A 16,382-nucleotide genomic window follows, 5' to 3' on the forward strand; every position below is an offset into this window, starting at 1 on the left:
TCCACTCAGTCTCTTCCAGACACAATGGCCTTGCTGTTTCTTGGACAGTTGGGGTTCCTTCTCACCCCAGGTTTCTGCACTTGCTGTTTCTTCTTCTAGAGAACTCTTCCCCCTAGATGTCTGCATAGCTGTCTCTTCTCATCAGTGAGGTTTCAGCTCAAATACCACATCTTCTAGACCACCCCTCAAGTAGTCTTCCCTCCTACCCATTATCCCATGGCCCTATTTTTAAACATACACTCAATCTCGGATGATCTCATCTATGAGTTTGCTCACGTATAATCTTTCTCTCCTTATTAGAATTTAAGCCACGTGAGGGCGAGAAGCCAGTGGATCTCATTAACAGACGTATCCCTCGCACTATTACCTGAAACACAGAAGTGCGATCCACATGTGCTGAATGAATGAATGAGTCGCAGGTGTTTAGGAAGACCCTAGCAGAGGTGCTCCCATTGTAGGGACGACTCTCACCTGCAGGTGGTCTCCTCAGGCCCTTCGGGTGGCACTGGGAGCACAGGGCCTCCCATCGAAGTGGCCAGATTCAGGAACCCTCCGCACAGCGGGCACTAGGACCCTGCGCAGCGCCGCGTCTGGCAGGGGGCGGCGGGTTGGGGGTGGGGGGGATCCGCTCTTTCTCCCTCCTAGAGCCCGGCTGCAGCCACTTGTGCGATCCGGGCCCTCGCCGCGGCCGCCTGGCCTCTTTCCGCGCCATGAGCCGCAGGTTCACCGTCACCTCGCTGCCCCCGGCAGGGCCCGCCAGAAGCCCTGACCCGGAGTCCCGCCGGCATTCGGTCACAGACCTCGACCACCTCCCGGGGGAAGACGTCAAAGGTAGAGGCCGCAGGGGGCGGGGCTTGCCGGTGCCGGGCGGGGCGACGAGGGGGAGGGGCCGGGGCAGACCGTCTGTTGGAGGGGGCGGGACCAGGACCGGGGGCGGGGAGGGGTCCCAGCTCTAGGCCTGAGAGGGGAACGGAGCCGGGACCAGGAAACCGTGAAGGGGAGGAGCCAGACGTGAGGTGGGCGTGACTACAAGGGAAAGGGGTGGGGCCAGGGAAGGAGTTGGGGCGGAGGCGAAGGGGGCGGGTTTGGTGATGGAAGGGCGGGGGGTCAAGGCGGAGACTAGGCCGGATGGCACTAAAGGGGCGGGGGCATCTCGAGTAGGGAGCCGGATCAGAGCTGGGAGGTGACACTAGGAAAAGAGAGGGCTGTGTGTTGAAGCAGGGTGGTCAGGAGCCCCTAAAAGGGAGGCGGCGGGACTAGGTCGGTTTGGGGTCAGGAAAGGTCAGGACCCGTGGGAAATGAGTTGGGCCAGGAGGATGGGAATAGGGCCAGAGAGAGGGATAGGGTCGAGGGCAGGAGGAAAACTGAGTCAGGGTTGCGGAGGCAGGTGCCGGGTCAGCGGGTCCTCGGTGCCTGGCAGGTCCTCCAATCCTCTACCTCACTGGAGGCGTGGCGGACAGCGACTGGGGATCCCGGGAAGGAGACAGGAGGCAGGGAAGTTAGTGTGACCCCTAGTGTGGAAGCTAGATCCAGGGAGGATGCCATAGGGTCGCTGATCCCGACCCTCGAGGACCCACTTAGCTCCTTGTCTGCTCCAGCTCCGTAAGAGTTGGTAGAAGCCGGCATAGGCGAGGTTGGGGCGTCTTCCTCGCAGGCCCTGTGCAGGGGTCTTGTAATGGAAGTTACACGCAGGGCACAGAGTAGAGGGGAAGGGAAAGATCCTTTTGGCTTTCGATGAAGTAGCATCCTGGGTGCGTGCACAGTGTCCCCGCAGGGGCACTCATCAGGGGACCTCTCCCTGGCTCTTAGGCCCTCGGGTCTGGAAGGAACAAGGAGAATCGGCTTGTAGTGGCCCCAGCAAGGGGAGGAGGAGGAGGAGGAGGAGGAGGAGGAGGAGGAGGAGCCTCCCCAAGCCGCCAGGGGTCGCTGCCGAGCCGCAGGTGAGCTCGCCCCGAAGCTAACCCAAGCGCCGAAACCCCTAGAGTAGCCCTTAGCGGGTTATCTGGCGAACCTCCTCATTGTACGCATGACCAAATTGAGGCCGAGAATTTCGAAGGGCTCAGTCTCGTGAACCCAACGCCTCCTGGTTGTGGCCACTTGGATTTCTTGGGCTCCTGCTATTCTTCATCTTTCTCATAATCCATCTCTTTACTCATTTTTATGAATGATCTTACCAGCCTCCCAGATTCGAAAGTCAGAAATTGTGGAGCCATCTCAACCCTTCCTTTTCTCTTTCCAGCAAATCCACTGGTCCTCACGTCTTGTCCATTCATCTCTGAAACTTACCCTGAATCTGGCAGCATGATCCCCCTCTGTCATCAACACCCTGCTCCAAGCCTCACGTGGCCATGACCACATCCTCTCCACTGGCCTCCCTGCCTCCAGTCCTGCCCTAGCCCTCCTCCACAAAAGCTCTCCATCACTTGCAAAATAAAGGCCAAATCCCTAAGTCTGTCATTCTCTTTCCTCATTTGCTTCTGGTGTTCTTGTCCACATTCATTCTCCCACCTCCATCAGCCAGGAAAACTCCTACTCATTTTGTAAGTTATAGCTCATTTAACCTTTTCCAAAAACTGTTTTCAGTTTCCTCTTCGACCCACCCACTGCACAATTAGTGCACTCGTCCTAGGGGATGGCAGTCATTTTCTTTACTTATGGGTATCCTCCATCGGAACATCTCAAGGACAGGGACCAACCATTTCCTTTATCTTTGTGTTTTGAGTTCCAGACCTGGAGCCTGACACTTGGCACCTACCAAGTCATAATGCTCATCAGAGAAGAGAAGGGTGGCTGTGGGATTCTGCTTCTCTACTCCTGCCTTCTCTTCTCTCACTCCCCATCCCCTGGCTTAGGAATAAGACAGCCCTCTCTCCTGTCCTAAGGTGTTTGCTGTTTTCCCATTCACACTCTCAGGCTCCTGCACAGTTGAAGTGAAACACAACCCCCAGGCTTTGCGTGTGCAGGTGTGTGTGAGCCTGGAATGCTGTGTGCTGTGGCAGGGGCTGTGTGTGTGTGTGTCTCATGGGAGGAGCATCCCCCATTGGTTCTGATGACCTGTGGTGTGGTCAGTGACTCAGTCAGTTCTTTTATTTGTCACTGTATTGGCAGCATGTTGAAGGGTGTGCAAATGTGTGCATTTCTGCATCTATCTGAGAGGTGGGTACCTGTGTGCAGAATTATATTGGAAGTTCCATCTGGACAATGATTTGGGTGACTTTTAACCTTTTAAACCTGAAACAGCCTCAAGCACCTCCTCTTTGGTAGATCACCACATGGGAAAGTAGACAAGGTCTCCTCAGGGGAACCCAGCATCTGGTGGTATCTTCCCCACAGCTGTTCTTGTATCAGTCCTCCGGCCCAATAGATTCTCTTCCCACCTCTTGTCCTCACCCAAAGGAAGGGATGGCAGCACACCTATGATTGGGAAAGGTTATGGGGGAGATGGCATGTGTGTGTGTGTGAGATTATCTTTTATTCTGGGCCAAAGGAGCAGGGTTTGCCAGTTGGGGTGCTTTCTGCTGCCAGAGTATGAGCTATAGGTGAGAACATGACTTACAGGGAGTGAAAGAAGCAAGGCGAGGCCAAGCCTCAAATCTAGCACTAACCCTGGATTGTGAGCCACACACCTCACTTGCTTCACCTGTCATGGGAGATTGATTGATGGCTACGGATGAACAGAAGTAGACCTGGTGACAGTTGTTACAACTCTGAGATGCTCCCCTATTCCTTTACCTGATCCCCCACTGTGCCTCAGTTTCTCAGGGAGTCAGGGCCCTAAAAAGAGCCATGGGCCTGGTAAGACTAACAGGAATTGGGCTGTGTCCCCATGGAGGGGGAGGGAGCTAACTTATGCTGGAAGGATGGAGCAAGACCACAATATAGCCCATCTGTGTCCCAGCTCAGACTCTGTTGTATGACCTTGGGCACACTGCTTCCCTTCTCTGGGCCTCAATATACCCATCTGTAGTATAAAGGAGTTGAACAGGAAGCTATCTAAGGGTTCTTGTAGCCATAAAAATGCTAAGATTTTGTGACGATTTGAAAGGATGAAGCTCTCTGCCTCCTCTAGACCCTAACTCATGTTTCACTCTCTCCATCTGTAAATTGGGAAGAATAATGCTGTTGTTGATATATATATATCGGATCTGGAGATCTCCAGTCATCCCATCCCCAAGCCAGAACTCAGAACCACACTGCCCAGTACCTCAGCCCAAGGTGAGACCCAGGAATCTCCATGGCAACAAACTGGTTATGAACGGGGCTGCAGTTGCCATGGTGACAGGCTGCTCTTTCTTTCTCTCTCTCTCATCCCCATCCTCTCCCCTCCCCTCTTCTCAATGAACCAGAGCGATCTTTAGGCCTCAGTTCTCCAGGTGGGGTGGGGGTGGGGGGTGGGTGCAGTGAGAAAGGGGTCCGGATTGGGAAAGAGGGAAGATGGGCTGACTCTGCAGGGGAATGAGGGGCTGTTGGGGTGCTGTTGCTATGGTGATGGGCTGCAGCCTGTTAATTAAACCCCTGGTTGCCACGGAGACGGTGGTGGTTGACGTGCTCCGCAGTGAGCCCTGTGTGTGTGGGGTGTGCTTTGCACTGGACTTATCAATTCACCGCTAAGGTTTTGGGTCCAAGGATGGAGCATGTGGGTGGGAGAGAAGAAGAGTGAAGGAGGGCCTTCAGGGCCTTGGGCCTATGAGGCCACAGCTAGGGGTGGGTGGGTTAGGTTGTGGGGATAAGGCAGTGGAGATGAGAGGGAGAGGGATTGAGCCATAAGGGGGAATGCTATGCCTGCCTCCTGTGAAAAGAGGACCCAGTCCAGTGACTCTAGCTTCCTCCAGACAGCCCCTAATTCTGGTTCAGTGGATGGAGTCCTGGGCAGGAGGTCAGGGGACTGAATTCTAGTCCCCAGTCTTTTACAAGTTCACCACATGAAGAAAATGTGAACCTTTCCATTTTCAGACTCCAATTACACAATATGTGGAGAATGGAAAAAATAATTTATATTGTTTCTTCCAGTTCCCAAATTCTGACACTCAGGAGGCAGCTTCTCTGAGCTTTTTTCTCTCTGAGACATATGGTGGGAGGGGGTATGAGTTTGAGAGACTCAGAGTTTAGAAATAGGACCCTCCCTAGCTCTGAATCTTGTGCTGCTTTAATGAGAGGGTTTCCCTGGCCCCAGATCTCCCTAGGGTTCTTGGTGGGGAGGGGATGCTGTGCTGGCAGCCAGATTCCTGGGGCTGTGAGCTGCAGGTCACCTTTTCCTGGCCAGTGCCAGGCTGGCAGTGTAGCAGATTCCTGCCATGTGTTTCTAAACCTCACCACAGAGAGTCAGCTGGAGGCCAAAATAGGGCACAGTCTTCCTGAGAGGTGAGAGTGTCAATGAAGGGGCTGGGATCTACCCCTGGGACTGTTTGTTCACTTGGTATGGCCCCCTCAGGAAGGGATATGTGGCTTTGGTCTGAGATTAGTAGAGAGAGCACTAAGAGTTTTAAGAGCAGGAAGACGCGCCATGGATTATGCAACCTAACTCACTTTTACAGATGGGATACTGAGGCCCACAGAGAGAAGTCCAATTTTGCCCAGGAATACACAGAGAATTTGGGGGCAGAGGATACGATAGAACCACTATCTTTTGAATCTCAGATGGCCCTTGAGATGGGAACTCTAGTGAAGGTGGACAGATGGGTTACCCAGGAGAAGAGGAATCACTACTGCCTTCACCTATATTCCCTAGAATCCTCATACATGCGTCCAGTCCCTGAGTGGCCAAAGCTGGACCACAGATGAAGGAAAGTAACCCCAGGGGAACATGCAGACTTGGGATTGCTGAAAAACCTCAGCATATTCATTCCACAGCACTTCTCAGAAAAACATGCTACACGTGTTTTACTGTGTTATGCATCTCTGCAGAGTAGTAGACCACAGTGCTGCTGCTGCTGCTGTTGCTACTGCTGGTGTGTGTGTGTGTGTGTGTGTGTGTGTGTGTAGTGGAATGCTTAAAAAATTTTGAACACTGGCCTTCTCATCTGCTATTCTTTTAACCTCTGTCACCAAACTTGTCTTACCCTTTCGGTGGTTTTCTTTTTGGGAGAGCCAAGGATACCCATGCCCACAACTTGTCTGAATAGCTAACTCTTCACCCTAAAGGGTCCTTCGGGTATCCAAAAAACCAAGTGGCAGCGATACTTGGTTGGTAGGTCCCTCAGAGGCATCTTTGAGCCAGCTGCTGAAGACTCCACGGTTGACCCAAACTGAAGCCACTGACAAATTTATCAATACAAGTAAAGCGGAGACCTGGGTCCTGTCCATGGTTCTGAAAAAGTGCTGTCCTGTATTCTGGTCTCCAGGTATATGAATGGCTCTTTAGGATCCTTGCAGGTTTTCTGGAGGCTTCCCCTTCAGTTGCAAGCCAAGAGTCCATTCTAGCCCTGCACTTCTGAAGCCTGAGCACAAGAAAAGGAAGAAAGCGCATCTCAGACCTAGTCCCTGTTTCTTTTATTTTCTTTTTTCAGGAGCGAATGATCAGCAGCTGCTGAGGGGCTTGGGTATGACTGCACCCTTGTCTCTTTTATGGAGGCAAGACAGATTTTATAAGTTCTGTTGATGACATGAGTCCTAAACTGGAGTGAGGCAAACTGGATGCTAGACCAAATTCTGCCATTCCCTGGCATTATGTCCACAGCAGTCATTTTCCCTCTATGGGCCTTAGTTTTTTCATCTGTGAAATGAAAGCTGTGTGTAAGATACAATGACTGATCCTTTCCCAATCCTAGAACTCTTCTGAAATTTAGAGGATGAGCGAGAGAGCTAGTGTGAGTCTGAAAATTGTTTACCTTGATCAGCTCCCGCCCTCAGATGTTTAGATCTTCCAGAGACTGAAAGCTTGCAAACCTCTGATGCCAATTCCTGAGACATCTGCACCACTGGCTCAAACCTGGACCCTAGGGGTGCTGAGGGGTCCCAGTATGATCAAGCTTTTGGAGGATTGGCCTGGGTGGGGTGGGGGGGGAGGAGGACAGAGAACATGTAGGCTCTGGAAGCCTCAGAAAGCAATCCTGGATTAGGGGATTAGATACTTCTGCCCCAGGAGAAAATCTGGTCTCAAAACGACAGGCGGCCTCATTCCCCCCTCCCCCACTCTGTCCCTGGCCAGCCTCGGGACCGGCCTGTCCTCCCTAGAGGCTGCACCATCCCTGGTGGAAAGTCAGTGCTCCCTGGAACCTCACTGCTGCCTCTTCTCCTCCTTACCAGGTCTTATCCCTAGATCAGTCTGCAGTCAGAAGGTCCCTGGCTGTGGGCTCCAGGGAGTTGTCTTGGGAGTGGGATGCTAGGACTCCTGTCAGTCTAAGCACAATGAGAGAGTTCCTTGTAACTCCTCAGGCGCTACCGCCCTCCATTTTAAGACAGGTTGGGTCAGTCAGCCCAGTGACCTGAATGCCCCTGGGGGTAGCACATTGCTTTAGTTATGGGCCCTGGGCTCTAGCTCCAATCTCTTAAACAGTGGTATGAAAGAGGGTCTGGCTCTCCTCCCCAACTTCGGGGTTGGCCTCTCCAGTCTTGCAGAGAGGCTTCCCAAGGGCCCCATATTCCATGGCGCACCTCCATGGCCACTTCAGTGCCCTTTATCTCCCCCCTGGGGGTTACCACAGACCCCCAGTTGGGCAGCCGCTGCGGGGCCGCCTCCCTGCGGCCGCGACCTAGTTCCCTGCCGTTATTTTTAGGGCGCGGGATGGCACCTGCCCACGTGCCGGGCCCCGCCCGGAGAGTGGGTGGGGGGGAGCTGCGTCTGCTTAAGGGAGGCGAGGCCCTGTCCCCTGAAGCACCCCCTACATCCCACCCACGCAATCCCCCAGTTTTCTTGCAAGGGGGCCACTAGTCGCGCTCTGCCCGCCCCTCATCTTCTCTTCTCCCTCCCTCCCGCTCTCCCCCCCAAAACCCCGCCAGTGGCTCACGCCTCCTGCATACGGGATGAGGTGAGCAGCGCCGCTGCTGAGAGGGGGCGCGCGCGGGTGTGAGCGTGTGTCCGTGTGCGAGTGTGTGTGTGCGCCGGGCGGGCGGGCACTGCAGCTTCTTCCTCCGTGGAGCGGAGAGCGAGAGCGAGCTAGAGCGAACGAGAGAGCAGCGAAGGCAGGCAGAGGGGCGCAGGCGAGGCGGCGCAGCCATCCCCGGACCAGGGGCCGCGCCGCCACCATGCTAAACAACCTGACGGACTGCGAGGACGGCGATGGGGGAGCAAACCCCGGTAAGCTGTGGTCCGGGGGCGGCGGGGGAGGGAGCAGCGAGGAGAGGAGGCAGCTCTGGGGTTAGAGGCGGAGCGGGGGCCACCTCCTTCAGAGGGGAGGGTGGGACTGACCCAGGCGGTGGGCGCCGGCAGAAGCCTGGAATGCAGCTCCATTGGAATGCTCCGGCCGCTGTCCAAGGTGCTGGAATGCGCCGCGCCCGGGGGCAGAGCTGGGGGCCGGGGGATTGTCGCTGTCCATGGCTTCGGGCCGACTTGGGTTAGCTAAACCGAGGAGGTGGTGGGAAGGGGATAGAAGAGCTAGAATGGGCTGACGTGGAGCTCGACGGCGGGAGGAGGGCTCTTTTCCCCGACAGGGGACCCCGGAGTCCTGGCGCAGAGTGGGCAACGGTGGTGCCGGGGGGCGCAGTCTGCTGCAGTCCCTGGTTCTAAGACTTCCATCTGGAAGATGGGGGAAGAGGTGGCTGTGTGTGTGTGTGTGTGCGCGCGCGCGTGTGTGTGCGCGTGTGTAAGGGGTTGGGGCTATATGACAGCCCCCGTCCGGGCTGCGGTGTCTCCTTAAGGGAACCCTTGGTGCAATCTGGGACCCCTCCCCCAAGGCTTCCCAAGGTCCGACCTCAGACTGAAGCATACCTCCTCCATTGATTTTCAGCTCTACTTTGCAGAATCTCCCCCTCTCTCTCTCGCTTTCCCGTGGGTTCCGCTTCAGGACGGGAAGGAACATCACCCTCCTTTCTTCCCTCTTTCCCCCTCCTCTCAGTTCTCTGGGACGGTTCAGGGTGGGGCGGGGGGTTCTTTTCAGTTACCTCTGCTAGCTCCCCCAGTGAGGCCTCAGAAATGGGGTCCCAGCGGCTGAATCCTCAGCGCCGCGGCGCGGACACTGCGGACGCGCTGCGGTGGGTGCGGAGACTCGCAAGGAGCCGAGGGGCTTGGGACAAGTCCTTTTGCTGCTCCCGCTCTCCCCCGCCCTCCTCCGCGGTTTCCTTGCTCCGAGGTCTTGGGGCCAGCCACCCCCTCCGGCTCCCAGGTCCCCCGCCGCCCCCCAGCGGTCTCAGCCATCCATCACGGCTGTCAGCCGCCCCCACCCCCCACTCTCCAGAGGCGCTGCGTCCCCTGCGCACTAGCGCGCTTCCTGCTCCTGCTGTCTGCGCTCAGCGCCTTCAAACGTTCCCCTGGGCACTGCTTGACCCTATGAGCCGACTCCCGCAGATCCCTCTGGGGGATGGCCCCTAGGGCTGAAAGAGCAGGGTCTTCTAGGGATTGGCAGCCTTGACTCTGAGGTCCTCCTGATCTTGGATACTGAATCTCAGTCAGGGCCAGTGGCCACTTGGAAAAGCTAGGGACACTAGGGTCCCTGATCCTTTGTCTGACCCCCCCACCCCCACGCAACTCCTCATTTCTCTTGGGGGCTGAGTGGTATACAGGTGCCAGAACTCATAGCTGGCCAGCTTATCCACCTCCCCAGTGACCCTGGGATCACCTCATCCAGCATCCACCCCCTCCTCCGCGGGCTTCTGGCTGGAGGGGGAGGGGGTTTGGCAAAGTTGAGTCTGCAGCAGCGCCAGGCATCCTGACGCGGATCTTTCCATCTGGGATCCCCTTCAGATGCCTCCACTTTGAAAGGGGGACTCAGATGAGAGAGCATCTCTCTGTTCCCTCAGACACCGGGTATGGTCCTATACCCCAGCACCCGCTTTCTCTGCTAAGGTTTCACCAGGCCTTGGAGTTTCCATGGGGTCTTAGGAGGCCTAGAAAAGAAGCATCACTGTGTATGCGGCAAGAGTTGAACTGGGAACTCGCTTCAGTTCTATCCTTCCCTCTCTGTTAGTTTCTAGACACTGAGTGCAGCGGATTCATTTGGAGACCTTCTTTCTATACATAGGGTCCAGGACCTGGAACTCCAGTGGCTAGAACCTGGGTCAGGTGCTCTGGGTCCCAGAGAAAGAAGATCCCCACCCCGCCACCCTCCAGTGGTGCCTGGAGATGGTGGTAAGAGGTGCTAAGGACCTTATGGACTTGAGGGAGGACCATCAGGTCAAGTGCCCCGACATCTCTGATTCTAGATTCTTGGGGATGTACGAGAAGGAACTCGTTGCTGACCTCGGTGGCAGGTGGGAATGGCCCAAGTAAGTGGGCACTTCTGGACTAAAGAAGAACCCAGGGATGCGGCCTTGTCTCCTTTCCCCTTGGGGTCTGACGCCCCCTCTCTCTCTCTCTCTCTCAGAGCTGGCCTAGGGATTCCCCCAGGCCCAGCCCCAGGCCCCGGGGAGGCTTCTTAGCCTGCGCTGCTCGCCTGTTTCCTCCCCGGGAGCTCTGGCCGCCGCAGCTTAATTGAAAGCCGATTCGGGTTGAGAGCTCCCAGGGGGCGGGGGCGGGGAGGGCTCAGCCTCAGTCTGGCCCTGCCTCTCGCGCGCGCCGCTCGGCGCTCCCGCATCACCCTTACTCTTGGCTCTGGGGAATCAGGGCGAGTTTCCCCTTAGCTGTTCTGGTTCTTTGAGAACTCGGAAGCTCATCCCCCATCCCCCTCAACCAGTGCTCCTGGCGTTCCAGGGAGGGGACGAAATCAGCCCTGGCTGACAAGTCCGGGGAGCCTGGCGTCCCGCCCAGGCAGATAGTGAAAAGGCGGGACCCAGGATGAGCCTACCTAGCCGCCCTCTCCTTTGCCCTCATCTCCTGGCCCGGATCCGGCCTGGAGTCTGGCTCTGCGCTGCGCGCCGCGTTACATAAGCGGCTGCGGGCGCGCGGCCCGCTAGGCTCGGCGCTGCGCTCTCGGCCTGCGCGGTCGCCATGGAGACCGGCGTGGGGCCACCTAGTTGCAGGGTCTCGGCCCGGACGCCCCCATTTCCGTCCTCTGAGTGCCACCCGCCCCTGCGAAGGAGGAGGCGCTTGGGAGGGGGAGTGAAAGGCAGAGGGGAGGGGTTCTCTGGTCTTGTCCTGACCCTAAGAGGGAAAGCTGGGGGGAAAGGGACCCAGCTCCATAGGAGACAGTACCCCTAAATCTTATGGCTGGAGGTGCAGTATGGGATGGGGAGATCAGGCTGGGGGGGCACCAAGTATGTTAATAATAATCGCAATTGCAATAGCAGCAGCAATAGCCACACGTGACGGGCACACCTAACATGCATAATTTAATTGAATCCCTGCAACAGCCCTATGAGTTAAGCTTGGTTAGTATCCTTTTGCAAAGGAGGAAACTGAGGCATAGAGAGTTTGTGACTTGCTGAAAGTGACGACACAGCTAGTGAAGCTGGAACTGGAATGTCTGTTTCCATAACTCCAGCCCCCTTTCTTAACCGTTAGGAAACTTCCTCTCACCTCAGGTCCCCTTAACTTCTCTAGTCCACACCATGGTGTGCTGAGAACAGGAGGCATACTGGCAGCATTTTAACGGGAGCAGGAATCTACTTCATCCTTGTTTCTCCTGTTCTCTGGCCCGAGAGTTATTCTGAGATCCTGGGGTCCAGAGGGGAGCCCGGATAATTTAGTCCCAAATAATTTTTCCTGACCACCTATTATGCGCTGGGCTCCCACTGGGAGGATGGGTCTGTTATTCCCAGGAACTCACATATGTGAGAAGAAAGAGCTGACGCCCCCTATTTGGCAAGCAGGAGTTTCTGCCTTGATGGATGAGGTGGAGGTGGTGGCAGAAGTCTTGGTGATGGGTTTCCTTGGAGCAGGTGAGGCATCATTCCTCCTGGCCCAATTTTTAGTCAGGAAGAGATTGGTTTTATAACAGAGACAGGCCATGCTCTGGCTGGGTGATTGAGAAAGGTTTCCAGGAGGTAGAGAGGAGGACCAGGAAGATGCAGATGAATGGAGATGGGGAGAAAGGGATGTCAGCTGTTGAGGGGACAGGAGAATCAAGGTGTGTAGGCCCTCAATTTCACTTGGAATTTGGTCAGTGGTGAGTTTCTGCAGTGTCCAGAGAGATGTCAACTGCTGGAACTCAGCCCTGGAATTGAAGAAGGGTCATGGCTGAAGCCAAGGAAATGTACCTTTGGGGCCTCTTATATCTTTCTGAAAGGATCTTCCCCCTGGTGCCCAAGATACTTTCTCCTTGAGTGATCTCATCCAGGCGCATGGCTTCACATGCATCCTACACATATTTACCTGGCTTACCCCCACCTCTTTCTCCTGGCCAGCCTCTTTGCTGCATATATCCTGATTCATATATCCAGGTGGCTTCAGGTTGTATCCACTTGAGTGCCCTACAGTGCCTCACCCTCAGCTAAATTCAGCATCTTCTCCACCTCCAAACTCCTCCTCTTCTAGTCTTCCCATTTATTAAATAGCACCATCATCCAACCATTCACCCATGCTAGAAACCCCAGGCGTTATCCTAGATTCTTCCTCTCCCCCTCTCCAAACATCTGGCATTGAAATATGCCAGTAATTCTGTCTGTTGCTCTACATTGCTCTGGTCAGGGACATCATCAGCCCTAACCTGGGTTACTGAAAGTCTCTAACCACCATACTTTGTCTTCTTCACCTAAAAGCTCAAATGATGGCTATAAAACATGGGTTTATTCATGGCACTTTTTAAAATTTTTTCTGAAACTCTTCAATGGCTCCCCATTGCCCTCTGGATGAGGTCCACATTCTTGAACATGATCTGCTAAACGCTTAAGGGCCCAGCCTACAATTCCCTTCCCAGGCTCACCTTTTCACTTTTCACTACCCCTTCCACAGACTCCAGCCAGATAATACTTCACTCCTCTAACCCACTCTGTTTGCTCTCACCTCTGGGCCATCGAACATGCTGTTCTGCTATTCTCTCTGCCTGGAACACCCGCCCTGCCTCCCTCCCAGTCTAGCTCTTACTCATTCTTGAGTTCTCAGCCAACACGTCACTTCCTCTGGGAAGCCTCCCATGACCTCCCAGGCTGGGCTGGGTGCCTCTTCTGTGTCCCACAGCCCCTTGATCTTCTGTCATAGAATTTACCATGATGGATTGGAAATTCCTGGATACTGGTTTGTCTCCCTGCACTTGGATTGGTCTCCTGAGAGCAAGGATGGTGTCTTCTGTGTTTTACCCTGCCTTCCTCATGCCTGTATTGGCACGTAGTAGACACTTGGTAAACACATCATGAGTGAAGATGACTAAAGGGAATAGGAGATGCCAGAGGAGGTCACTTCTTCAAGAAGTAGAGCATCTTTGGGGCTGTAGTGCTCCCAGAAGGCAGACCTTCCTTACTGACAAAGAACATGCTTCCACCCCAAACAACAGTGTGAGCCCAGCTGTAGTCAAGAAGGGAACTCTGGAGAGTCTTGGGGTGCCCTGGTAAATGGAATAAGACCCCAAAGAGCAAGGAAGCACTCACACATCCATAAATACGCAGTGCATGCCAGCTAGTGCATTAGGCTCTTTATACATTCTGTTAACTACATCTCTGCAAGGAAGGTGGTATTAGCCCCATTTTCCCAATGGGCAAACTGAGATTCAGGGGCTACCATGGCCTCATGAGTGTATGCCTAGGTGGTTAAACAACAGCTGATTGGTGCCAGATCCCTGACTCCTCTGCCTTCTCAGGTGATGGCAACCCCAAGGAAAGCAGTCCCTTCATCAACAGCACCGACACAGAGAAGGGAAAGGAGTATGATGGCAAGAACATGGCCTTGTTTGAGGTGGGCTGCTAGGGCTGTTGGGCTCCCACCTACAATTCATCTTCCTGATTCATCAGCTATTCCCTCCCTAGGGGACAGTACCCTTCTCTCCACCCCTTCCTCAAGCCCAACTTCCTTGAGTCTCCCCATCCCTCCTTCTCCCTCCTGGGCTTTACTCCCTCTGCTTCCTGCTCTCCTCTTCTCATCCTATCATTCTTATCCCTGTTCTCCTTCCCTGTTCCTCCTCCTTTCCCATCTCATCCCAATCAAAATGATTTCTGGTTTTGAGCTCCTTGTCCCTATTTCTCCCTCTGCCCCTCACCCGCCAGCTCACCCCACCTACTTTCCCAGCCTCCTAGCACTGACACCCTCCCTCCATAGGAGGAGATGGACACCAGCCCTATGGTGTCCTCCTTGCTCAGTGGGCTGGCCAACTACACCAACCTGCCCCAGGGAAGTAGGGAACACGAAGAGGCAGAAAACAATGAAGGTGGAAAAAAGAAGCCAGTGCAGGTGAGGGCTTTGGGGGACAAGAAATGGAAGAAAAGAGATGGATGATGGGGAAGGATGGGGGAGGAAAATGGATTTGAATGGAGGGAGGGAAAGGGGATACAAATCAGAAAGAAGAGGGATGAAGGGATGGGGATAGAGAGAAGAGGAAGGTGGGGGTGGAGGAACACGGAGGAGGAGCACGCCTGGGGTGTTGGTAATGGTGAGGGCTGCAGAGACTGATGCCGGCCTCCCTGGCAGGCCCCACGCATGGGCACCTTCATGGGCGTGTACCTGCCGTGCCTGCAGAACATCTTTGGCGTCATCCTCTTCCTGCGGCTCACCTGGGTGGTGGGCATTGCAGGCATCATGGAGTCCTTCTGCATGGTGTTCATCTGCTGCTCCTGTGTGAGTGACACTCCTCCCCTCACCACCCCCTGACAGCTGGGGCTTGGCAGAGGCCTGGGGGTGGGAGGTGGGAGGATGGAAGCATGAGACCCGAGCTTTTTATAGGAACCACTGCTTATGATCTTTGAGAGTAAATTAGGTCTGACTGGTCCTTCCTGCATCTCACAGCCTTGTCCCTGATGGCTGTTAACCATGTTTCACCTGGATCTCTCTCTGCGTGTAATTACACAAGTGATGCAGCTTCATTGATGAAAATGATAGGGGAGAGAAGAAAATAAAATTCACCTGTAATCTTACAATAGTTAACATTTTGGTAGGTCCAGACTCACAAAAAATGAGATTATGTGTTGCAAACAGCATTGTAACCAAATTCTTCCCATTCTTTCTAAAAAATCAAATATTCACCAAATGCCTACTTCTTGACACATTTATGTGTCCTCTACGTAGCCTTGAGACATCTGCAAGTGAGGTACCCAGTATCGGAGCTGTTATGCCTATTCCATAGATGGAGAAACTGAGGCTTGGAGAAGTGAAGTGAATTGTCTCAGGTCAGGCAGCTGGTCAGAGATGAGGCTGGGATTTCCAGAGCTCTCTTATGCTGTGGCTTGCTTGGGCTCATTCCGTTAACATGGTGATTAAGAGGTTTTCTTAAGAAGAAGGACTTGGCAGGAGTAGAAGTTGGAACGGGCCCAGGGAGCAGCTCAGTGGAAGAGAACCTGTGGGTTTGGCTGGTGTTTATGGGGTATAAGGCTTGGCCCCCACCCAGGCCACTGCGGTCCCCACCCCAGCCACTGCTCTGATGATCTTTTTCCTCACAGACGATGCTCACAGCCATCTCGATGAGTGCAATTGCAACGAATGGTGTTGTGCCTGGTAGGTAACTGGGGCTTCATGGGGATGGGGGATGGCTGAGTGGAAGGAGGGATAGTACCCTGGGTTTTGGAGGACATCAGGACCCAAAAGAGGTAATATTATAGACTAGGGGGCTGGGCTGTATCTGTTTATGGATAGGTAGGGGAAGCCCTATTGGGGGAAGAGGAGGAGGAGGCAGTTGCTGGTGTTGAATAGAGCAGCCCTCCCCCCACTCAGCCTGAGACCCTCCTCTTCATCATTCAATTTTCTGAGCCATGATCTCTTTAAAGGGGTAATTAGCAACAGGGTAATTAGTGTTCCAAAATCCAGGCAGAGTGGCTTCCTGGGTCTCCAACCAGTCCCCTTTCTAGGGCTGCAGGCTGTAAGCCTACGAGGCCTGGAGCAACCCCTTTCTGCCTCTGTCACTGAACACCCCTCACCCATTATGGCAGCCCAGTGCGCCTCGACCCTCTCGCTGATGCCAGATTCTCTCTGCAGCTGGTGGCTCCTACTACATGATTTCCAGGTCTCTGGGCCCAGAGTTTGGGGGCGCCGTGGGCCTCTGCTTCTACCTGGGCACTACCTTTGCTGGGGCCATGTACATCCTGGGCACCATCGAAATCCTGCTGGTGAGAGGGGCTGAGGAGGAGGTGTGGGATCCCGGGCTGTCAGTCAATCAGTGCTCCCTGGACACCTCCTATAGGCCAGGTCATTCAATGAGGCCGAAGATGTGGTTCAGTAAGGCCAAAGTCAGGTGTGGTTCTGTTTCTAAAGAGTTCACAGTCTAGTTGGGGAG

General features: G+C 54.5%; 1 protein-coding gene and 2 long non-coding RNA genes across 5 annotated transcripts in view; 2 read left to right on the forward strand and 1 right to left on the reverse strand.

Annotated features, from left to right (window-relative positions):
• Positions 1-621: 621 nt before the first annotated feature.
• Positions 622-16,382, forward strand: part of SLC12A5 (solute carrier family 12 member 5) — a 38,953-nt gene continuing 23,192 nt past the window's right edge. The window contains exons 1-6 of one of the 3 annotated variants that reach the window (XM_008996044.4): positions 622-831; positions 13,764-13,858; positions 14,219-14,350; positions 14,588-14,734; positions 15,553-15,607; positions 16,085-16,215. In XM_008996044.4, the coding sequence (XP_008994292.1) occupies positions 711-831; positions 13,764-13,858; positions 14,219-14,350; positions 14,588-14,734; positions 15,553-15,607; positions 16,085-16,215 (681 nt within the window). In that variant the 5' untranslated portion in view covers positions 622-710. Of the gene's footprint in view, positions 832-8,097; positions 8,237-8,326; positions 8,415-13,763; positions 13,859-14,218; positions 14,351-14,587; positions 14,735-15,552; positions 15,608-16,084; positions 16,216-16,382 lie in introns of those variants that run through there. The other 2 variants (XM_002747609.6, XM_035298741.3) reach the window with 2 other exon arrangements.
• Positions 892-2,449, forward strand: LOC118153614 (uncharacterized). The gene is made up of 3 exons (XR_004742899.3): positions 892-1,016; positions 1,810-1,940; positions 2,240-2,449. It is a non-coding gene; the product is annotated as an uncharacterized LOC118153614 (long non-coding RNA).
• Positions 6,468-7,338, reverse strand: LOC128932052 (uncharacterized). Its single transcript, XR_013535216.1, has 3 exons — positions 7,243-7,338; positions 6,828-6,984; positions 6,468-6,712 (listed from the first exon to the last, which is right to left on the reverse strand). It is a non-coding gene; the product is annotated as an uncharacterized LOC128932052 (long non-coding RNA).

The sequence above is a fragment of the Callithrix jacchus genome, chromosome 5, assembly GCF_049354715.1.
Source record: "Callithrix jacchus isolate 240 chromosome 5, calJac240_pri, whole genome shotgun sequence".
In the NCBI taxonomy this organism is placed as follows: domain Eukaryota; kingdom Metazoa; phylum Chordata; class Mammalia; order Primates; family Cebidae; genus Callithrix; species Callithrix jacchus.